The sequence below is a fragment of the Dromaius novaehollandiae genome, chromosome Z, assembly GCF_036370855.1.
Source record: "Dromaius novaehollandiae isolate bDroNov1 chromosome Z, bDroNov1.hap1, whole genome shotgun sequence".
Classification (NCBI taxonomy): domain Eukaryota; kingdom Metazoa; phylum Chordata; class Aves; order Casuariiformes; family Dromaiidae; genus Dromaius; species Dromaius novaehollandiae.
Window position 1 is genome coordinate 56,505,376 of NC_088132.1, and position 24,884 is coordinate 56,530,259.

Genomic DNA, 24,884 nt, shown 5'->3' on the forward strand with positions numbered 1-24,884 from the left:
ATATCAGTCTTTCAATGTTTTTGACCAGAGATATAGAATTAGAGTATTAACAGCTGCCAGTAAAATCTTAAAAAATGATGCCTTTAGATTAAGAGGGGAGAAAGTTATTTGCACGTGGTGAAGAACTTTATAAATTGTTTGTAAGTGAGATTTGAAGTGTAATTGAGTTATTGTATTATACAACTTTCTTTGGTAAACATTTTAAAATAACATGCTTAATCCCCTTCTCCGAAAACTGACTGTTCTGTTATGTTGGAAGTTTAGTAGATTTAGATACATGCTCCTCTGTCAAAGTTTCAGGTGGCAACTACGACTTTGTTTCCTGTTTTCGAAAGGAAATTCTTTGTGCTTGAGAAGTGTTACTGTGAAGGAGAAATAAAGACATCTGCCTGAACAATAAGTGATTGTAGGCATGGTAAACTGAGAGAAAAGTAAATTCTTAATCTCCCCCCCTTTTTTTTCCCCCTAATGCCCACAAATAAAGGTATTACAGGTAGGAAAATTACTTCAAGCTTTTGCAATTTCAGGAATAGGCAATTACAGTGTTTGCTGAAACCCAGGATGATCCCAAATCTAAGCTGACGCTACATATTGAGTATTGATTTAGGATGGAAAGTTAAAATAGCATGTATCGTTAGCTTAGTAAAAGGAGGGGAAGAAGATGCATCTCATTTGTGGTGGAGGAAGGACTTGCAGGGAGTCACTGGTCCGATACATTGTGTGTGTCTGTTATCTGTGGCAGTTGCCCCAACACAGGCTCTAATAAGGAAATCTATGGTGACCCTTCGATTTTGACCCTCCAAAAGACAAATAAACATGTGGTTTTGAATTCAGGAAAGTGTAATTAAACTTTAGGGAAAAGGTCATCCAAGAGAAATGTATGTACAGAGAGAACCTTCTTTAAAAATAAATACAAACAACAGAATGCTGGACTATAGTGTTTTCCAAACTCAAACGTCAGAATACATTAAAAAATACAATACTAATGCCCCCGCAACCTAGATCTACAAAAAGGGAAGACAAAATCCCATTTTATGTGATGTGAACAAATGTGCTTGCTCAGTAAGTGTTCAGCTTTTTATTTCAATGTTTTTGTTACAAATATATTTGATGTTGTTGCTCTCTAAATCTGTAGTATTTAGACAGTGTTAGGCAGGTGATCATTATGTCACTTTGTACTAATTGTTGCTAAGGACTGTTAAAGATAGAGGGAAAACAATAGGGAAGAGAGGAATCATCTTATGCAAATCTTGAGTTCTTGGATTTTATTTATTTATATTTCCAAGCAATATTCTGCCATAGTGTTTTCAGTCAGATTTTTAACATCCTTATGTGCTTTTGCATATACCTTTTGAGGAGTTGTTAATATGTAGCTGTTTTCAACTAAAGTAAAAGTCCTATGCTCTGCACTTTTAGAATGCATATTCATCTGTCTTCAAAACTACATTGATTATGCTTTTAATTGCTTTCATTGACAGGGCTACAATAGAGGAGGCATATTCAAGGTCAATGACAAAACTAGCCAAATCAGCAAGCAATTACACACAGCTTGGGTAAGTAAGTGTGTATAAAAGTGAAATAATGAATTACATAAGTGTTAGGAATCAAGTTTGATTCTGACTGTTTTATTGATGATGTGGAGGGATCAGTGGGTACCATAACTTTGCCACTTTAAAAGCATTGGTTCTTAAGTTACCATGCAACTATGAGCAAAAAAAAAAAAAAAAAGGAAAAAGAAAAGAAAGGACAGTACAGCTCTTTACTCCTGGTTAAAAAAAACATGGAGGAACTTTATGTTCCTCCGTGGTTAAAGTGGAGTTCATTTCAGACATGATAAAGAACATGACTTTCTATTCTGTGTGCCCAAGCCTGCGAGGAGAGAACATACAGTCTGCAAATGTGGCAGTAAATTTATTTCCGTTATTTCTATTTTTTCAAGTGTTAATACTGTCCTCAGAAGTCTTAAGAATGAGACTTTTCAGTAACAGACCTATTCCATAGTTTAATTAAAATATTATAGATAGGGTGTGAATTTAAAAAATAGAATGATTAATGGATGTTTTTTCATTAGAAAGATAATGCCAACAGCTCAGACTTCTTAGATGATGCTGAAGATTTTATTTTTTTTATTTGTGATAATCCCAGCTGGAAATGTGGAGAGCTTTCATCAGCAGATAGTTTGATACCAGTTGTTGCTTCTCTTCAAAAGTTCATTATCTGCATGTCAGCTTGAACATCAGTACTTTAAAGGCTATTCATGGTATTGATTTTTCAGCAGCATTGGTCAAGAAACTGTGGTAGGAGCGTATCTGTAGGATAGCTGAAGTAGTCTGTTCAGTATAGAAGATTGGATTTGAGGCATGACCTGACCCCACTGTCCTTTACCATATGGTTAATCTCTGTTAATCAGTAAATCATTTTTAGAAAGAGACCATCTTTGCCAATATTTTTTCTGCATCTTACTGCTGTGATGATTTAAAACCACTGGAAAATCAACTAGTCAAACAATTTTTGTGCTATTCAAGTATATACATGGAAGTATTTTTCCATGTTAAAAGCTTTTTAGATTGTTTTTTGAGCTGATCTTGCATCATCTTTAGGAATAGCACTTGCCGTTCATGTGTATTGAAAATAGAGAAGATTGAGTGAACTTCCGTGTTTCACTTGTATTGACTCTACATGACTAATGAGTGAAAAACAGCACGCACTGAAAACTTAGTAGATGCTATTCCAAGTACAGTTGGAGCGTATTTAATGTAAGTTATAGCAGTTTGGGGCTATTTTGTTTGTTTCAGTTTTAGGAACAGAGCTGAACTTCCGTAAGTGTATTGCTGATACTATAGCACTATTAAAAAATTGTAGCTGATCAAAGGGAGAAAATCCAGATCAGCGTTAAATATATATTTTTTTCCTCTAGGACATTTGCACCTGTTTGGGATGTTTTCAAAACCTCAACAGAAAAACTAGCAAGCTGTCACTTGGATCTTGTACGAAGATTACAAGAGCTAATAAAAGAAGTTCACAAGTATGGAGATGAACAAATCAAAGCTTATAAAAAGGTTATTAATTCTTCATATGCATGTTCAGTCACTTATTAACATTAAAATGGTTTATTTTTGACAAATGTGTGATATTTAACAGACTAAAGAAGAAGTTTCAGGAACATTGGAAGCAGTGCAAAGTATTCAAAGTATCACTCAGGCCTTACAGAAGTCAAAGGAAAACTACAACACAAAGTGTGTCGAACAAGAACGATTGAAAAAGGAAGGTGCAACACAGAGAGAGGTTGATAAGGTAGTTTTGTTTGTTTTGTTTAGATTACAAGGGAGTTTTTGATTTTTTTGGTTTGTTTTGTTTAAGGTGGGGTTTTTTTTTAATCACCTGCATCATGCAATAATTCTGTTTGACTTTTACAGATATAGTGTGTAAGTGTTTCAGCATCTATTACGTTTCTGGATAAATTTTCTGTAGGTAAATATGCAAACGCTCAATGCCCTTGTATTTGAATTAAGGAGTAGGAAGTTTTGTTTTGTCCCTTCAGCTGAGACAAAGTAGCTAATTATAGGAGTATTTGAAGTGTGTTCCATTGAGAAGAAAAACAAGTTAATGTTCCTTTCTGTGCTAATTTAAGAGGTTCCAATTACATGCACCAAAATCCCAAAGGATGAGTATCCTGCTGTTGTATTTAGTATTGTCCTTGGTTCATTGGGCAAGTTTGATCCATTCAAGAAACACAAGTAGTAGAGAAAAGTGGTCATGTTTCCCTGTCTCTGACTGTGCCTTATCTTTTTAACACTTGATACCTCTGCCTATTTCTGTTCGATTTATCTGATCTATCTGGGATTCTGCCTTTGTTAGAACGGTTCAGTGCCTTTTTTACTGCCATGTTGGATAAGTGGATAGGAGAGTCAGTTATCATCTTTTCACTCATATCAAAAGCTTGTTCTAATTGTTTTGTCTTTAATTTAAACCTAGCTTTTTTCCTACCTTCTGTCTCAACTGACAGTCAGTGCTGGGTTCTAGGAATGAATCAGAAATGTGTAGGATGACAGGTTATTTCCTGGTAGACTATTCAGAATTCTTGTAAAAAGATTAAAACTTTTCAGTAGGAGAGGTTGAATTTACGGAAGGCTTTTAAGATACAATATTGTAATTCCTTGTCCAGCACAAAACAAAAAATGTTCAGTCTAGACTGTCTACCTACTGAAGGAAGAAAGAGGAAGCACCATAGGATGGCATACGTGAAGGCTTTTATCTACTATTTTGTGCATATTCCCTCAACACTTTTTTTGTCAGAACAATTAGGCCATAGTTGAATGCTCAGCTAATGCTTCAAAAATAATGTTTCTAATGGAGGGTGTTGGCTGTGGCCAACCCATTCTTTCCCGTTACGTCTTTATTCAAATTCACGCTTGTCATTTCAGAAAGCTGGTAGCAAAGATTGTATTTATTAATATTTTTCTTTGGCAGAGAATAGGTTTGTTACTTTTAGCAGAACATGAAAAACATTTTTATCAAAATCACAGGACAGCTACTTTATCACAAATCATGGAATAACATGATAAAGTTGCAAATGCCTGCTAAGAGCTTATTGTAAGGTCAAATATTTGGAGTACTTTACTGAAGAATCTGAGGAGGAATCTTATAGTGAGATATGTCATTTCATTAAACTAACTGCAGCTGAAAGCTGATGTTAACTTGTGTAATAATTTCCTGTTGTTCCCTGGCATGTCAACTTCTCTATTTATAATGACTTGCCAAAAAAGTGTTGACTGATCCTCATGCTTTCAGTTAATGTAAGTCTGCTAAATAGAGTTCTAGCAATTGCTACATGTGAGAATACACACATCCTGTTTTCAGAAGAGATTATTGGTTAATCATGTAGCGTTCATGTTTGACCATTTTGTCTATCTTGCTGAATAGTCGCTTTCCATAAATGCTCTTCAACACATACACTGATGATTCTGCTCGTAGTTAGACATGGTTACAAGAGGCAGAGGTTGTTTCAGTTTTGTGTCAAAATCCCCTGCATACATGGTTTCAGTTACTTAATGCTTCACAAAAAATCTGATTTTAAAATAAGTCTTGTAACTTTGCATTTCCTTTCTTTTCGATGATTAAATTTGGAATCATCCTACTGCAAATCAGCCTTCACTTTTTTTGAAACTAAGCATTTATAAAGCATTTTGTACTTTTGGTATAGTAAGTGGTATTTGGGAAACAAGATAGGGCTGTTTTCTTCCTGGGAATTCCCCTGTGTGGGGGAGAATAATGAAGTAAAGTTGAGGGGAAGTAATTGATGTTTGATACATCCTGTCATGCCATCCTTAATGCCTGAAAGATCCATATACACATTCTTTATATAGTGTAGTATTTCCAAGTTGCTGCTGTTGTGCTGGATTTAGAGGACTATGTGAGCAAGGTCTGCTTAAGCTGTCTCTGTAACTGGAAAAATGCTTGTGGAACTGCAGCTTCGATTTTTCTTCCTTTGAAATCCTGGTTGCTGTTTTCCTACCTGAATGTGTGTTAACACTGTACTATTATTCATGATTTTCAGTTATTTTTCTCTTTAAAACCCAAAATAAAACTACCTCTTTCCAGAGGGCATCTTTATTTTCATTTCTTTGAAAGTCATAGTGTTCAGCTTTCCAAGTAATAATTTACTCATTGCAAATGAGAAGTAATTGCCATTTTTACTATGGGACTGATGGTATTCATTTGAAAGAAGGGAGGAGAGCTATTTAGAAATAGAACAAATAGAAAATATATACTGTACAACTATCTTTAGTGATATCTTTAACAATTCAGAAATATTTTTCAATTTTAACTGATGGGAAATTTGAAGGAGATAAACTAGGCATGTTGAGCAAAGAAGCCATAAAAAGCTGATGTTCAAGAGAAATAAGATATATTTTAATTGATTTTTAACTTGAAGATGAGATAGCAATATTATCAAAGATTCCAAAAACTTCATGTCCTGTGTATCATGCTATAAACTTTGAAAATAATTTTCTTTACTAAAAATAATCACTTAATTCAGTTTTGCTTTTGATATAATTTTGGAATTCTCCTGGTATTTCTTTTTGTCTTTTAAGAATGTTAAGCCCACAAAAAGATAATTTTGGTTTAATGGCAACGAATAATGAAACAGATTAATAAATTATAAAGCCAAGAAGGACCATTGTAAACAAGTCTGAGCTGCAAAAATCTGCCCATCAGTGTGTTCTTCATAACCTTTTGTTTAAATATCTTCTCTTAGTTTCCATTGATGTAAGCCCTGTGCTTTTTCCTTGAATGTCTTTTTCCTTATTTTTCTTCTTTCCCTTCGAAAGAAAAAAAACTGTGCCCCTTTTTTTACTGTTGACTCTTTTCAAATTGTACTAGTGTTCTGTTTGCACTGTATTGCAGCCCTGCTTTCTTCCTGTTTTTTCTGCATCTTTGACAAAAGAGCTAATTGGTTAACTTCAGTGCTGCAAATTTTAAAATGTTGATATCAAAAGAAGTACTTTATAAATTAGTCATTGCTGAAAAGCAGTAGGGATTCAAATGGGATAACTACTTATTATGCATAACTTTGTTATCTTTTAAAATGGTTATATGGTTTATGTACAGCTTTGCATAGATGCCTCTAAAGGCTTGAATCTGAGTTATTTGCTTGTGAAATTTTGTTACGACCTTTCACTGTTTTTATATGTACCTGAATTTTTTTTATATAAGTCATCATACGCTTAATGACTAATGACTTTAAAAGCATTGGAACTGACTGGATGTGTAATATTTGACATTTTTTAAAATTTCTATAGGCAGCAGTTAAATTGAAAAAAGCTACAGATACCTATAAACTATATGTGGAGAAATACGCTGCGGTTAAATCTGATTTTGAACAGAAAATGACAGAAACTGCACGGGTAAGTGTTATATTAAATGAATTGGCTTTTAAAATAGATCAGTAGATTTCATTGTCTCATTCAGATTTGATCTGAAATCAAAGCTTTTGGAAAATGACTTCAAGATAGAATGTCCTTTGAAAACTGATGTGAACTACAGTGTCAAAAGTAGTAGGGGCTTGAAAGGCAAACACTGACCACATACATTGTAATGATGGTGTCACTATATAATCCATTTAAGTATTAGCACTCTAGAAAGTCTTTTTGAAGAAATTTTTAGGAAGAAAGCAAAATGAACTTCTGGAAGTATTGTAGATGTGTTGTGATAATGTGGGAAATCATGTGGATTGGAAGTGGGGCAGAATTCAGGTAGGAGTTTTAGTATTGGGATCCATTCTGGTTTTTCATCATTATTCCAGCAAATGCTTCAGTAACAGCTTGTTAAAGCACCTTCCCAAGGTTTATTTGAGGTGGTCAAAAGTCCTTATATCTGTTCAGATTTCTGTGCATTCCCCCCCCCCTTTTTTAAGATGTTTTAATCTGTATTCCAGAGGATGTCATGTTCTCTGTATGATTTTATATGCTGCTTCACTGTATATTTTAAAGCTTTTTTTCCCCAAATTCGTTAATAGCAAGCTTTTTTTTACTTTCAAGATTTTAAAAAAGTAAAATACATCCTTTTTTTCTTTTTAGTGGTAATGATTTAGTTGAGGACTGCTTGGCATATTTATTTGTATCTATTTCTTTGTAATAAAGCTTTTACAAGATGAGAATTTTCTTTTTAGTTGAAAATTCTTTATGTTATTCCTTAGTTTCAAAGGATTATTTTTAGTTATGGAAAAACTTTTAGGGGTATTCAGTCATATTTGTAACACTTTTCCACTTCTACTTTAGTAATACAGTTTTTCATAACTCTGTGAGAATGAAGATTTTACAGCATGGGGATTGTGTAGGCTGACGTGAAAAGCCACCCTGTCCTAAACTATAAACTGCTTTCCTACTTCCAGAATCTCACTAGAACTAGATCTAGTTCATCTCTGAATAGACCTTCAACACAGCTGTTACAGAAAGGATACCAAATGTATCACATACCAAACCCCCACCCCAGGCATTTGTGCCAAAAAAGAGCTCAAGGATACTACTGCAGAATTCTTGCTTTAAATGACTTATATTAGGAGTCTTGTAAACCCTTTAATGAAAGGGTGTCAATAGGCATCTTTTTTCCAGTATTCTGACTAGGTTCTGGTTGGAAGAGTTATACCCCCTATGCTTCTATTTTCCGTTTGAGTTAAATTTGGTTAAATACATTATTTTTCTCTCGTTTTAAAAATATTTGTCATTTTAAATGCTTGTGTGTGTGTGTGGAGTATGTAACTGTGCCTTCTTTGGGTAAGACAATGCTGATTGCAGTTCTTCCCTGGAATAGGAAGGCTTTGTAGAGAAAAATTCACCAAGAAAAGTTCATAGGTACCATGGTGGGCTAGGTTATATGGTTTGTTGTACTTCTGTCTCTCATCTCTGATGTGTGAGACTGTTTTTTTCAATATATATTTTAAGTCAGTATTAATGTCAAAACCAGCAGTTGACCTCCTGCCATGCCTCTGTCTTTGTCAAGTATGAGGAGCTGCACTGGAGAACTAATCCAGATAAACCCAATGTAGTAAGAAAAGTTGGCATTTAACCCAGAGCAGTTCCTGGGTCTGGTTTATTAAGAGGTCATGCAAGCATTTATGGTGACACAAAGGAAGCAGCAATGTGGAGCCAAGGGTGGGGACTTGCATCTTTAAGCATTAGTGCTGGCTTAAAGTATGTGACATTGTGTCCTGTACTCACTTGAATAGGTGTCAACATTATACATTTATATCTGTTTCCTTAGGATCGTGTGTAACCTGAAATATTTGCGGATTGGTTATCCTAGCCAATTTGATAGGCGTTGGTGCTGGTATGTGTGGTTGTGATCATCTGAGAATTTTGAGACTAGACTGTATTTTTAAATAACTAAAAATATTTGAATGTACTAGTTTAAAATCTTAATTGATGGAAACAAGCATAATACTATGTTAGCAAAAGAATCTCTACCACTGAAGTGTAACAGTCCTCCTGGAAAGCTTCCTTGGTAAGAATAGGTGGAAGCACACTGAGATGTGAACACATACTGCTGTTATCCAGTATGTTAACTGTTTTATAGTGTTCCTGATAGCATAACTGTTGTAATTGCTCAATAAACATTCCGGAAACTGCATCACTGTGTAGTATGTATAAATTGCAGTGCAGCCTGACTTTTGCTGCAGGCCCCCACTTTTAATACTAAGAAATAAAGTAGAACCAGAAAAATACTGAACTGTTTTGATGTTTTTTTCAGATCATATCTAGCTGTGCTCTTACGGATTTAGCTACAATAATTTAAGTTCTTGCCCTGTTTGTTATTTTGCTTGTTCTGGAAGTTACCAAATGCCTATTGAAATAGATCCTGTAAATGCTCCTGATCCATTTCAGCACAAGTTCAGTCAGGTTGCTCTAATCTTTTAGTCTCACAAAAGCTGTCTGCTGTCTGTTCCCTGCACTGCAAGAAAGAGGCTCTTTGTAGCAGTTGATTTATTGCCCTCTGAAACAATAAGAAAATGTTTAACTAATACAACTTTAATAAACTGGCCTTGCTAAACTGCACTGTAAACTTGTCTCCAGTGAGCAAGAAATCTGTGAATAATGTGAAAAGGAGTTCTTGTGTAGAACTGATGTAAGATAAACATGAAGAGTATTTGAAATGGTTTTCATTGTCAATGAATTACTGAAGGAAAATACAAGGACTTTCAGCAAGCAAACTAGCTGGGCTTTTCATTGTGTGCTAAAAAAAGATCCATCTGAACAATCCACTACCAGAAAAGAATGAGAAGAGATTTAGCTTATTTTGTACTTAGAGACAGAATATGAAGATGCTTTTTGCTCAGTTTTCTTATTTGTGTTATTAGGTAAGTATTAGATATTAGGTATATAAACCTGACTGAGATGTAGAGAGAAAGACAGTATCTTTTTACTATACCAAATGTGTTACAGCTGGGAAAACCCGACCACACTTTTAGGCGTTTTTTACAAAAACGGTACAAAATTGTCTCTCGCTCTCATTACAGACTACAGTTGTCTTATGTGCTTAGTTCCTTAACTGCAACAACCTTTTAACTTTAAAATTTAGTATTTTCACTTAACAAGTTAATGGACAGCTGGAGACTTTAATATATTCCACAGCTACTCATATTGGAAAATAAAATTAGAATTATGCCAGTGAAAGTCCTATCTATGGGACTTGTTTGCAATATAAGGGTGTAGCTGCATTTACAGTTTGGTGGAAGGATTGCTACTTTATGTATGATATCATAGGAAAAATAGCAAAACTCATGAAAATGTGAAAGCCCACTTCCCCCCACCCTTTTAAAATCAAACATACTGTAGATGATCTTAATTTAGGGTATATTTCACTTGAAATTAGTAGCTCTGAAAACAGAATAAATGGACATGAGCATTCTTAGCTGTTTCAGTGAAAAATCAGTTGGCTGAACTTAAACCTATCTTAGGCTGTTCAAATATAATTGTTCTGAGGACACTGACATCTTGAGCTGCTGTGGCTATGTTCTGAGTAAGCATGTAGTACTGTCCTCACTTAGCTGTTCTCTTTTCTTAGTTTAACTCTTCAGCTCCTCTTTGCATTATTTTTTTCTTTTTTTGTCATTGACCATCTTGCTTGCAGTTATCAAGAAGGAAGTGACTTGTGATATATGAACTTGAGAAGTTGAACTGTTAAACATGATCTGGCTAGTCTTGGGTTGCAAAAATCGTAGCTTACGCTGCAATAAACATGGGATGTTTTGGTTTGATAAAGTGTAAAAGCATAGTTCGTTTTCTGTTGTTCAGAAATTGGTATGACATTCTTCATGTTGAAAGATTTTCTGAGAAAAGCTATAGTTCTTCTACGCAGTGGTTATATAGTTGTTAGGAAAATATGATGTCTCATTATGTCAGTTATCCCACCTGGCTAGAAGCTCTTTTTTTTCCAATTGCATAGTACAGTCAGTCACTGGAAAGGATCAAATAGCTGAAAGTGTTTAAAATATCCTTTGAAAGTCTTCTGTGTTAACTGGAATTGAGGACAGTTGACTAGAATTCTTTGCTGTTGAGCAGTTTGCACTTAAATAAAAGTTGAAGAAAGTAAGAACTCTTCACAGTATACATTTTAAAACTTACAGGAAGATGTGTTTAAAAAATTAGCATGCTTGCTTTAATTGTGTGTAGTGAGTTGGACAGCTAAGGATGCTGTTGATGACAATTTTTTCATTTTTATTGTAGCTTAAAATGCTAGGAAGTGACTTGCATTTGTGTTGGGTCATTAATATCAAGATTCATTTCAGTACATCTTTTCAACGTAGACTGATCTTTCAAAAATTTAATCTTAAGTATGCTGTTCATATGTGCAAATAAACAATACATTTAATGATTGTATCTGTGATATGAATAATGTTTGTATTATAGTTCCTAGATAGCCTTAGTCTTTGATCAGAACTCTTTTGTGTTATGCACTGGATGAGGCCAGATGGCTTCTGCTTCAAATACTTTGAATATTAAGCTTAAAACAAGAAATAAGGCAATAATGGGGTGTAGGGGGGTAATATCAACTGACATATTAGACAAAATCTCTGAATGGACAGTTGCTTAGCCATTTTGATATGCATTATAGAGCAGAGCTCGAAGGAGGATGGTACATCAGTTTTGCAGACTTTTACATGGAGCTTGAATCAAACATAAAGCAGCATTGGCATAATCTCAAAAGTTCACGTTGAGTTTAAAAATTAGGTAATGCAAACAATCTGGAAGGTCACTTGCATACAGGTGTTGACACATTGATAGTGAATGAGAAAAGATTTTATAGAGATGGACCATAGATAGCTTCGAAAGCAAAATAATGTAATTTATATAATCAGGCAACTAGTAAAAGCAGGAAGGTCAGAGAAGAGGCTGCAAAATTATGAGGATGATCATAAGCTCTGTAATCAAGAAAAGGCTGCTGGAGAAGAATTTTGATCTACTTGACTGATGGCTAGAGAGGCATATAAGTACGGCGAGAAAAAAGAAACAACTTAGTTTAGGAGATAGGCATGAGATAGAGGCATTTGGCTTGTTTGTATGGAGTTGTTCTTGTGTTTGTGGATCAGAGTACCAGGAGGTGGGAAATGTAGAGAGAAGATCCTCAGAGAACCTTATAAAAATTGAAGAGAGGATTAAGTGATGCTCTGAAGGACACTTGAAGGGCATTTGCTCAAGTAGGAGGAAAACTAGAAGAGAGCAGGAATAAACATAGAGCAAGATTTCAGGAAAATTATGGTTGACTGTTAAGGAGGGTGAGGAGAGTATTAGTTCTGATCTTTGTCTAGGAAGGAGTCATCAGGGACTTTGCAATTGACTTTAAAATGGGTGTCAGATGGAAGTCTGGGAAGGATGGAGCTGGAGGACAAATTCCAGACAGTAACTGCAAAGACTATTTACAGAAAGTTTAAAGATCAAACAGATGAAGCATGTTTAAAGATGCAAATGATGTAGGTTACTAGAAAAAGAGAAGGCATGTGTGCATTGTGAGTGGGAGGAGGAAGTGTTAAGGAGGAGGTGCAAAGGAGATCTACAAATAGGATTTAGGGGATTAGATGAGAAAAGGAGATGAAAATCTTCAGTAACGGGGAAAGGATATTTTTAAACACCCTTCATCCCTATTTTCTCTTGGAACAAATAGGTGAGATTTTGTATAAGGAGAAAAAACAAGATAGGTAAAAGTTTAAAGAGTAAGTCAAGTGGTAAAAATACAGCTATCATTGTTTACAGTATCCTCTGCTGCAAGCAAGCAGAAACACTTTTCCTTGGAAATAAAATGTTCTGTAGCACAACATTGTGTATGTGAGGCATTAGAAATCCTTATTTTAAAGTGTTGAGTTAACTATTTGCTGATATTTATGATTTTTAAGCACAACAATTTGAATTATTCCTTAAAACCGCAATAGTTGAATAGTTCGAAATGGATGTTATGTTTGTAAGTACCTTATTTAGTAACTTTGTGAATGCCAAACCTTCCTTTCTTAAGCACTTCTTACCATGACCAAGATCTGAAAAAGTAATTGCATTTTTTGCTTAGTATATTTAATAATTAAAATCTAAGATTTAATATTTCAAGGATTGTTTTCAGTATGAATAATTACTTATATCTGGTTTACAGAAATTTCAAGACATCGAAGAAACACACCTTCTTCATATGAAAGAGATTATAGAATCGTTGTCAAATACTATAAAAGAAATTCATTTACAAATAGGAGAGGTAATTTTTATATGAATATTTGTTTATTTGGACTATAATATGTATTTTTCTGAGCTATTTAATGGAACATTTCTTACTGTATGGTGATAATTACAAGATCACATCTTTCAAATAATAGTAACTTTTTAAAGGGGGAGGGAGTAGGAGGAGATAAATAGAAATGGTCCAGGGATTCAAGCAAGATTTTCAAGCAGCTTTGCGTCTTTTCACTACAAATATCAAACATTATATGAGTACTGAACTTGTTTATAAGATATTTGAAGGAGCTTTCAATATCTGCTAAACTTCCATTTTAATCTTTTACTTACAAGCATCATTATTAATATGCTATTTGTGTGTATTAATTCTCTTTTGCTATTCAAACCAATTTCTGAAAATTCTTATTAAGTGGATTATCATCTGATTTTGTTCATTGTAATGGAAATTTTTTTCAATATCTAAATTCAACATGAGCTGAAATTTTTACTGCTCCCTGTTACATTTATAAGTTTAATATCACAAATTTTACTGAGTAAGTATGGTTGAGTAATCGTTAAACTTTGTGTTAAACAGAAAATAATGTTTTGACAGTTTAAAGAATTTTTAGTTTATTTGCAAGTCTGTTCTCTAGGTATTAATTTAGCACTCATTTCACACACAACTGGGATACTTGTGTTTTTCTTTAACCAAACTTAAAATCAGGTCAGTCTGAAAAGTTTCAGAATTTTTAATACACTTCGTTTTTTGTGAAGAAAAGATCTTCAGGAACAGTATTAAAAAAAGCTTTTAGAGTATTGTCTCTTCAGATGCAGTTTTTTTTTTTTTTAAGTAATAATCCTTATAAATAGTCCTTAATTTTTTGATGTATTGAAATGTAGTTTCATTTGTGAACACTTAAAATTTGAGTCGCTGTGCTCCTCACTTAATTTTGAGGTTTTCTGTTAGTGTGTGATGATCACAAGGGTCATGCTGTTTATTTCTAAAGCATATCTATACTGCACTATTGGAAAGACTTTTTAGTAATAGCATATGTTTTCTTCTTTGCCAGATCAAAAACATTACAACACTAATGCTTTTACTCAAGCAGGTGTGAACTGTGATAATGCAGTGGTAAATGTTCACGCCCTTACTGATGCTGGCTTAAGAGACTGCCTGTCTTTCTAACATTGTAGTGGGACATGCTATTAGAAGTTCAGAAAACTGTATATACAAATGTGGTTTGGACAGAAGAAATAGAAGTAAATCCTAGACCAACCATCAAGATATATTATTTCATTCCTCCTTTGTATCTGTCCTGGTGTACACACTTATTAACGTTAAAGTGATGAAGGGATTTTCTTGATAAAATGCCTGTTGATTTCTGTAGGCCCTTTAATATGTTTTAGAGGGCAGTATTTTGAAGATCAACCCTAGAGAAAACCACTTTCTAAAGCTAATCACATTCTTTTAGTTGCTGGTTTTACCTTCCTTTTTCTTTTTTTTAAGGTGCATGAAGAGTTTATTAATAACATGACAAATACTACAGTTGAGAGTTTAATACAGAAATTTGCTGAGTCAAAAGGAACTGGCAAAGAACGACCTGGTAAGAGATTAAACATAAAAGAACAGGAAATGTTAATTTTAAAACTGTGTCAATTTCCACTCCTAATACAAGGTCAAACCCTGTTTGTTTGTGTGTGTTACATTTGCGATATATTTACAAGCTGAAGTTCCCATTTGTTAGATTTGATATCAAATGATTCATAAAAATTTAACAACACATAATTTACTCTATATATGTAGTTTGTGTGTTCATTAAGTATAGTAATTTATAGAGCTGAATCCCTGTATATAGACCTTCAAAGAAACTCTTAAACTGTAGTATTGCTTAGTTCATCAGTGAAATATGTGAACACACTTAAGTTCCTTTCACAGGCTTACTCTGCTATGTGCTTATACATAAAACTTATCTCCAAATTTTATTGAAGAAGTTTATGGATATATTCAGAACAGATGGCTATAAAGCTGCTTACAGAACTGTTGTAACAGTTATATGAGTTTATTTGGTTAATATACAAAATCATGCATTTTAATAGATTATATGTAGATTATTTGTTTTCTCTTTACTAAGAAGTAAATTTACAGTACTTTCTGAAAGTACTACTTGTTGGTGTGGTGTATAAGACTTTCCTGGATTGTCATAAAAAGAGAATCTAATAGTATGTGTGTCTATCATTACAGGAAAAATACATGATTCACTTCAATATTTGGACATGAGTATATGGTCACTTAGGTATGCGATTACAAGAATTAGGCAGTATCACTTTTCTTTTAAAGTTGGGAGTCCTGCCTAGCATCTCTGCCTTCTAATACAGAAGCTCATAGGTTGTTCAGAGCAAGGATAACATAACAAGGTAGATCTTGAGCCTTAATACTAAATTGTTAAATAAGGTTCGTGGGTATCTTATTATGCCTCTGTTAGGTTCTTTAATCTGGCATTGTTTTTATTCTCTCTGTGATCTGATAATGCCGATGCACGAGTGGGCTGAGGTAAGATTGTGTATGAAGCTATTTTTAAATGTTTCCTGTAAATTTTGCAATTTTTCAATGACGAGTAAGAAGGAAAAAGCATGAGCTTCAGGGATTCAAGCTCAGTTGGACCAAAGATAGAGCAGACATGAAAATTCAATATTCACACCTTTTTGACTAGCTAATGCCAAGATGTCTTGGCTGTGTGCTTGTTTGCTACTTCACAGAGTTTATCAAATCCCATTTGTATTCTCTGGGGTCAAATTAAAACTTTTCTTATACCAAATTTAATTTCTTCAGTCCTACAACTGTTGCAAAGGATTTTAAAAACTACTGCAAAGAATTTTAAGGAAAGACTCCATTTTTAGTGTGGAAATGTATGCTCTTTGAATATTTTTCTCTGGAGTAACATTACTGTATATATATAAACAGTGTAAAGTAGTCATGGTGCTGAGGGAAAATATGGACAAATTCTGCAGCAAAAGAGTATGAATTCACAAGAAGTTGTGAAGATTCAAAAATAAGAGATAAAAACACTGTGATGTTAATTTTTGTTGCCACTTTTGTTGTATTCACTTTATTAACTTAAAAATCAGATCTACAGCTTTGACAATTACAAAGAATTAGAAGGCAGAGTGAGATACTCGTCCTCTAAGAATGAAGCAAAAACATGCAGTGTGGGAGAGTGCCTTTTTTTCATTAAAAAAATACTATTCTGCAGTTGACAACTGTTCTTAATAGCAAGTTATTCTAACTCATGAAGCAAACACGCTAGAAGACTTTCTGAGATGTGAATTAACTCATTAGGATGGAGACGGAAGAGGCTTCTCAGTTAAATCTTAAAAGTATTCAGTGTGTAAAAATGATAAAGTATAGCTGATTTGCTATAGGGAAAGTAGAAAAAATATCTCATGGCCATCACCGTTGCTTAAAATTCCAGTCTTGAATCTTTTTGAAGATAATTCTTTAAAAATCCCCAGGACTATACAGACATTCTTCCTTCAGCTTCCTAGAGCCTTTTTTCCTACCATATTATTTGTGGGCTAAAATACTAAATAAGTTGGTGGGTGGCATTCTGAAGTACTGAATTTGGAGAACAAATTAATAAACTGAAGAATAATGCACAACAAAGTATATTTTAGTTTGAGTACATTTTAGCTATATTTATAATACTTTAAACTAGAGTTCACTTACTTTTATTTACATCTGTAAAAATGAGAATGAATTTGAGAGAAAGCACTGTAGGAGGGCTGTTTTATTGTGTGGATTATGAACAATTAACAGCAAAGCTTTCTGGATATAGGCAGCTGTCATCTCTTAAGCTCTCATCTGCATATTCAAAACCTCTCTCTGTGTATCTTTATACTTTGTATTCTTTGTCCTTTATACAAGATTGTATGGTCTCCCTCTGGTGGCTAATATGTTACCTGAAGACCCCTAATAAACAGGGGCTTTCAGAGTTTAACACACTGTTTTTCTAGTACAAATAAAGTACTTTGAACTACTAATGCTTTGCAGGTTTTAAAAATTCATTTATGGACTTCTTTCCAATGGCTCTTTTCTAACTGCTGCCTAAATTACTTATCTAGTTAGCTTTATCAGCTCATTCTTACTAAATTTACTTTATACGGTCTTTAAATTTTTTAATATTAATACAGTATGTGAAGAAGTTATATTCAGTTATTTTCTCAGCTATATTCAGCATAAAGAATAGCAACATACATGCAATTGCAAATCTTTAAATTTTAACTAAAAAAATCACAAATGTAAAAAATGGATTTGAAAAATGGAAAGAGAGATGGCAAGGCCTGAGATAATTATTGGAAGAATAATACCTTTACCTTTAATCTATTAGTATGTTACACCTTCAAGTCAGGCATCAGGTCAGAATTTAATATGTTCTCAGAACAGTTTGTAAAGATTAAATGTTTCCTGCTTTTTGGTCTGCTAACAGGTTTGATGCCATCAGCTGGAAGATGTTTTTATCACTGATAGGGTGCTACAGAGTTGATGGCAAACCAATTAGCCACATATATATATTGACATATTTCAGATGAATCAGTTTTCTGTTTGTGTTGAGTTACTGCTCCATGCTCCTTGGAATGTTCACTGATGGTATAGTGCAAAATGTCTGTTTCTTCCACCCAGCATGTATGTAAAATCAATTGCAGAGATGATGAATATTCCAGATTAGTGACATACTGATGTCTTCTAGCTTTATTTACTTAATCTTCTAATCATCCATGAAGAATTTGGTTTCCCCTTTGTTCCAGTATGAAAAGTTGATGCTGCATAAAGCACAAACTGCTAGGAACTGTAATCTCACGTTCTTCCAAGGTCTTCTGTCTGAAGTCAGCAGGATATTATATCATGCATTTAATGCTATTCTCAAATACCCATATAGCTGTGGTTTAGTCATGAATGATGTTCCATTTTTAGCTGCTGGGTTACTGTGCTTTCTTCTCTCATGTGTGAATCAACTGTGCTCATTTGTCCCTATATTAGTTTTTGCCCACTACAGTTTACCCAGAAGCTAGCTATGAAGGCCAAATGATAAGCCTCAGCTGTGCTGCATTATTTCTGTTTTCTAAAAAAAGAACAAAAGCCAGATCTAGAGGATTTGTTTTAATGAATTTGTTCTGATGTCATTGTTAGTGGTTGTTAGTAATTTATTAAATTGTTGATCTTATTTTTGCTTCTTTTCTTGAAAAATAAAAAAATAAAAACAGGAAAACAAAAACTTTATTGTAATACAGGCAACAATGGAAAGCCAAATTCCTTGGTGGCTCCTTAAGTTTCCAATAAAACAATTATCTGCAGATGACACATATACTGTGTGTATATTCAGCATAAGAGAGGCAGTGGGTCATCTTTTCACTATATATACAAAAGAGGCTTTTTCATTGGTTTTCTGCTGTCTGGATCCATCTTCTGCGATCAGAATCATCCAGAGCATGTTTTGCACTGCAACTCTGCCTTCTTCATCACGCAAGTAGGCAGAGAAAATCTGACAAAGAGGAATGAGTTGCATGCAAGTTCTCCTCTAGCTGTTCCAGTAGAAGCATCTAGAATTTGGACTGTGGATAGAGTCGAGAGAGTCCTGAAGGAGAAAACAAAGACATTATTCAAGATGAGAGAGTAAGATGCAAGCCCATGAAAATACTACTTGTCTCTTCTCACTCTCCATCCAATAAACTTGAACTTTATGGAGGAGCAAGAAGTTGTTTGGGTTCGTTAGAGCATTGTAAAATTAATGCCTGCAACCCATCAGCTCCTTGGATTAAATGATAATAGAAGTAGTTGACAGTGTTTATGATTGCCGTTGATCAGCCATCACTGGCTCTTGCGTGTAGTAAAACATTTTGTCCCCCCTTGTCTGTTTAGATACTAGGAACAAGGGTATAAGTTCTTTTCAATCAAATGGTGCCAAGATGCTTGTATCCTTCCACAGATAACACACAGGATTCAGAATAGGACAGATTTATTGTCTCCTTTTCCACCCTCTGCCAAAACCAGTAACTGGTAATTTGATCAGTAATTGACCGTCAGTGCTGGTAAATAAATGTTTTGTCTGTGGCTTTTTGGGACTACTGAAACCTATTTGCTTTATTTGCCCATGCAGAAAAATTGGCTCAAGGCACCTGTAACTCCAGTCATGGGAAGTTTAAGGTCATGAGTGTCAAATGGAGATACTGACTCAGGAAGAACATTTTTTTTAATCATTCTGAAATTCTTCTCTTGGGAAGACTATTTTGTATTCTAGGGTTGAGAAATTAATCTATGACTTAGGACAGCTAATGTCAAAATCTTCAATGCCTCACAAGAGAGGTCATACCAGAAAAATACATCCTGGCATCTTTGTCACTGCGCTAGTGATCCTTGTTTGTTCTGAGGGAGCACCTGTCGGAGCTCTGTTTCTGGGGTCCTAGCAGAGTTTATATTTTCAGGTCTTACAAAATAGTGGTTTATTTAGTCACGGCATTCATGCTGAAAGCAATGTCCAGTTTTCACAGGCCTTAAAACTGTTGATAAAACATTATGTTTACCATTTGGGTGGCAATCAAAACTTATCTAATCTAGATTCATTTGCAAGTTTGTTAATGCTTCCAGCATTGCCTGTAGCAAAAGTCGTAAAGCAGCAAAGATTCAGTTCAGTAAGCATTTAAAAAACAAATTCTATCTAGGCTTTAATGCAGCTGATTTCTTCATTCATTTAATTCAACTGAATTATTGTTTATTTCATTAGGATAATATTTTATATGCTAGGGGTGTTAGTACAAAGCTCAGGTGTGAATTTATGGCATGCTATCAGGCATTCTCAAGGTGTTTACATGAGTATTTTAGTCTGTCCTGAATGCCTCTGGAGGACTGCTTATGTGTTTTTCCAGAGTGAATGCAAGAGCACTGAAGTGAGCTGCACCACTGCTGGGAAGCTATAGCAAAAGTAACTGGCATGCAATAAATTCACAGTTGTGCTTACTCTGTGTTAATGTCCTTATTTAAATTAGTGTATTGTGTTAAACGGTGTATCTTCTGTCTAATGAATAAACTTACAAGATGATTTGAACAGGATAAAAGAAACCAAAAGGGTTAAGAACTATTGCATTAGTCATAAGGAATTTTAGAAGCAAGTTTGTCCTTTTCCCCGGGCTTGAGAAACAAAATAAGGGCCATAGAATATTGAAACTTGCTTTGATTAAAGCTGCTAGCTTTTTATGTGCTTCAATAATAAACTGTGCTTTAAGAGAAAGACTTGAAACAGAGCTGGGTGTGGCATTTGTTTTTTCCTTGGGTTAGTTAGATAACATAATAGTTTATAAGGTTTATGAAAATGCTTTTCTAAGAAGCTTAACAGCAACAATGTAGTTAGAAATAAACACCCAAAACAGTTAGTACTAATTTTCGAACAGCTCTGCATGATATCTTTGAGCTTCTTTTCCTCAAGGAAGTATAACAAAACAAGTATTTTATGTTCTTATAATTTTCTTTATATTTTCTATAAATATTTTGAATATTTTAATGCTGCCATCACTTATGAATAGGTGCTTAAATAGCCAGAAGTGTCTCAGTTTCTCGAGGCCCATTTCCACCCTTAGTGAATGTTCTGTGTGCAAGGCCAGCTGAGGAATGCCGTTTAGTTCATCAACACTGGCAGTGCCCAAGGGATTCAGAGAAATATTCTCTATAGCAGGCCATCTGGAAAGATGTAGAAACTTATTTTTTAAGCATGTGTACTGTAGTTCTTTCTTAGTAGACTTGCAGTGTTGGAGTCAGAGTAGAGCAACAGCTTGAGTCTTTTAACGTGAAAGCTTTTTAAGGAAAAATGTTGTTTTAAACTAGAGAACTTAAACTCCAGACCATCTATCTTGTAGTATGTTCTACCTTTCTAATAAAATTGAAATAAATTCTAAACTGCGCATATAGTATTCTTATACTTGTCAATAAGTTGTACTGCACCGAGGTACACTTCTAATTAACTCCATTTCATTGACTGTAATGCTGCAATATGGTAGTACTTTATACCAGGACAAACTACCATTGGACAATTTCTGCAATGAATTGAACACTGGGTAAAACCAGATCTGTATGTCATTCTCTTTGTTGTTTGTTTTCTCCCCTTCGCTTGAACAAGAATATCTACTCTGGCATTTGAAAATTAATTCTCACTGGACTTAATTTGACCTTGTGCATCCATGATGGTTCTCAAAGTGCAGAATCTCATCAGCGTTGTCTTCAGTATCTTTTTGTTGTGTTCTTAATTGTCATAGATCAGCTAGATGGCCTTCTGCATACAGTGGCCTTCCACATCAGTAATTCCATTTTAAATGATGGATATTGATTTTTTCAGCCTTTTGGCAAGTGAAGGTGCAGTGGGGTACCCCTTGACCTATTACCTGAGTAGTATGAGGGCAGGAAAAGAAGGAAATGTCTAAGTAGTAGCATAATGAGCTAGCTACACAGACGTTTTCCCTCTTCTTTTGCTGTGGGGCTAATTTATGTGAGAAATTAAGTGTTAAATATTACAAAAATGCCTGGAATGAAAATTTCTTGATGCTTTCTTACAGGTCTGTGTCTTTAAGACAAGTACTCTCCCATCTGGAGATGGCTTAAATGATTTTTAGACTTATATTTTTTGTCCCTAAGCCCATGTTCAAACATAAAAATGAAATTTCAAATTCTTATTTTTATTAATAGCATTTGTCATTTAAATTTTTTATTTAATGTTGAAATGGATTTGTTTTGAAGAATTTTTTTCTAGTTGTTTGGCTTTTGGGAGGGGGGAGGTTTTTAGCATAACAGTAAAAGGAATTTTTGACTACTGAAAGACTTTATATCCTTCTGCATTTCAGAAATTCCTTTGGTTTTAAACTGTAAATATTCTTTGGGAAAACTTGTTACATTTTAAACCAAAATTTTTCCAAGTTCAGTCTGCAGATTTATTGAATTTAGGTGCATTGAACATAGTGAATTCTTCAGCTGCCCTGTGTATGATAACACAGTGATGGTGGCTCTACATGTGGTTGAAACAGTTGTTACTAGCATTAAACCTTGGGAATTTAGTTTCAGAGTGCCTCTCTGTTTTCATGTCCTAGCTGCTACAATCCTTCAGAGGACTGTGTAGTTACATTCTGTATCATTTTTGATAGCCTTTGCTTGGTTCAGGAAGATGAGACAAAAGGGAAAAACTGGATCTTGTCCCGTATACTTATCCTTTTTACAGCCACTGACACATTTGCCTGGTCCTGTTTAGACATTTTCAAAGTCCAATGCAAGGGTCAAAAAAACTAATATTATGTGTGTTTTGTATAAGTCTTTAAATGGCAGGACTTATTTCAAGATCAAATGTATATTGCCTTGGATTCTAGGTAGCTCTTTGGTCATAAATGGAGGAGGAGAGGGAGATTTTGTAGAACTGCAGAACATACATTTTACTCACTGTTATTCCTATGGTTTCAGCTTTTTTGTCCAGGAAGCTTCGCATGTACTCTGTGCTGCAGAAAGAAAGTACAGCAAAAAGCTGCAGTAGTAGTACGCCAGGAAGAATTTCATTTTGACTTTTTATTGCTTATTGGCGATGCGTGTTTGAAAACTGTCATATGCTAACCAATACTTGCTGTTTTGTAGTTGAGCGAGAGGTAGTTAACCATGTTTCCTTCTCTTCCTTTCCCCACATACGAACTCCTCTGTACAGGTAAACAGGAAAGCACTTTTAAAGTGCTGCCAAGCAGGAAAATTTAAAATAGATAGACTTTGTGTCTATCTGAAAAAAAGTGTTTTGGATACCATAAAATGTATTAGCTTGTTTGTTTGTCTGTTTGTTTCTCTTTTGGGAATGGATCCCCTTGAAGGTTTTAATCTCCTAAGATTTCATGGTTTTTATTCAAGACTTCAGTAAGAAACCATATCCTTCTTGGTTTACAGTGGCAATATGTGATTGTTGGAAAGATGTGTTTCCAAACAGAGATATAATTTAATGTATTTATAATGTAGTTTTCCAAAAACTTAACCGAGTATTCTTTAAGAAGTACCTGAATGTCTCTTTGTATTTCTTCTATCACTGCATTCTTGCATGTTCTGCCTTCAGCAGGTGAGTCACACATCATGCAGTCAGGCAGAACTGTTACAGATACTTTTATTTATGGGCTAGGTTTATGTTGTCCTGCCATTTCTTAGTGCTTCCCTTCCCCCACCTTCCCAGATAGATTTCACATGAATTGTCCACTTGCACACCCAGTTTGATGGAGAAGTAAAGGTTGCAAAGATTTTATAAAAAATGAAATAGGTAGAGAAGAGGGACACAAATTAGTCCTGCCATTTGAGGGAAAGGCAGCTGCAGTTTTCAGAGTCAGCAGACAGCTGAGTCTGTGTGCGTATGTGTGTATTGGCCAGCCACTCAGCCTTTGGACAGTTTAAAACCAGCTATGTCTCCCATCCTGTTGTGTATCCCGCCACAAAGGAAATATAGGATGAAGTTTAAGTGTAAAGCAGGAGAAGAAGAGAAAGGGAGGAGGAACACTGAAAGAGACTGGGAGTGCTGTGGAGAGAGGGACTCGAGGAGCATAGTGTTCTGCAGACTGCCCTGATTTACATTGATTTTGCTGTTCACAGATCTTGTGCTTTCATAAAGTACTGCTGAAACTTCCATCGTTTGCTGTATAGTCATGTGTTGCAGGATAGTTTGATCTCTGTCTTTTAAACTTCGCCTTGTGTATGTGTTAAAGGTCTTGTTGAAAATTTTCTGATCTGAGCAATAAAAATGATTTTCATTGTAACTGAAGATGCTTGTCACCTTTTCTTTTTAGTTTAGAGAGATGAATCTGCTGTCCCCTTGCTGCTGATAAACATCCTAATAGATCATAATTAATTAAATCTTCAGATTCAAACTACTCAGGTTATGATTCTTTCCTGCTTTGTTGTTGCTCTGCAAGCGTAGGGAAGTGCTGCCCCTAGAGAGTAGTGTGCTTACTGCATTCATGGCACTTGGCTCTGCAGTACCTGAAGAAGCTTGAGATGAATGATGTTTCCGTTATCTAGTCAGCTAAGTGCAGGACTGGAAGCTTAGTAACAAAAACAGAGTTAGATTTTATGACTTCTTTAGTGGATGCAGGCAAAGTACAATCTCCTTATATGTTAATTTCTTCATCCAAAAAAGACTTCTCTCTGAAGTGCTGCACATTGCTCCTGATAATTGTAATTATTTATGCTACCATTATCACCTGTTTTTTCTTTTTGAAAGAAGAGGGGTACTATCGCAATACTGTAGTTATTATTTTTCAACATGAACTGAAAAAAGGATTCAGTTAAGTCTTAAGTATCTGGTAGGCTGGATATATAAGCATGAGGATGTAACAAAGAGCGGTCAAATTCACTGATTGTTATAGTAGAACCATGTAAAAGTTGTTTTTATAGAATTAGATTTAAGGATGTAATTTTATCAGTATTAATATTTTCCCTCAGATTGGCCCATTATCAGGTTAATTTTGTATTATTTCCTCTCCCTTATCTTCTTTGTGGTGAAGTAGAGCTGACTGAATCCATAAATTAACATTTGCTTGAGGCAGTCTGGTACTAGCATGATAAATAGATGGCAAATACATGTTTTTTATCTGTAAGGTGATAATAGCCATTCATTTTCATACTACATTCCCACAAAAAAGCTA

General features: G+C 34.6%; 1 protein-coding gene across 3 annotated transcripts in view; it reads left to right on the forward strand.

Moving 5' to 3' along the window:
* The window catches only part of LOC112988720 (F-BAR domain only protein 2), an 86,551-nt gene that overhangs the window by 11,688 nt on the left and 49,979 nt on the right, over positions 1-24,884 (forward strand). For all 3 annotated transcript variants that reach the window (XM_064501920.1, XM_064501922.1, XM_064501923.1), the window contains exons 3-8: positions 1,479-1,553; positions 2,918-3,059; positions 3,142-3,294; positions 6,804-6,908; positions 13,138-13,236; positions 14,701-14,797. In XM_064501920.1, coding sequence (XP_064357990.1) covers positions 1,479-1,553; positions 2,918-3,059; positions 3,142-3,294; positions 6,804-6,908; positions 13,138-13,236; positions 14,701-14,797 — 671 coding nt within the window. The remainder of the gene's footprint in view (positions 1-1,478; positions 1,554-2,917; positions 3,060-3,141; positions 3,295-6,803; positions 6,909-13,137; positions 13,237-14,700; positions 14,798-24,884) is intronic.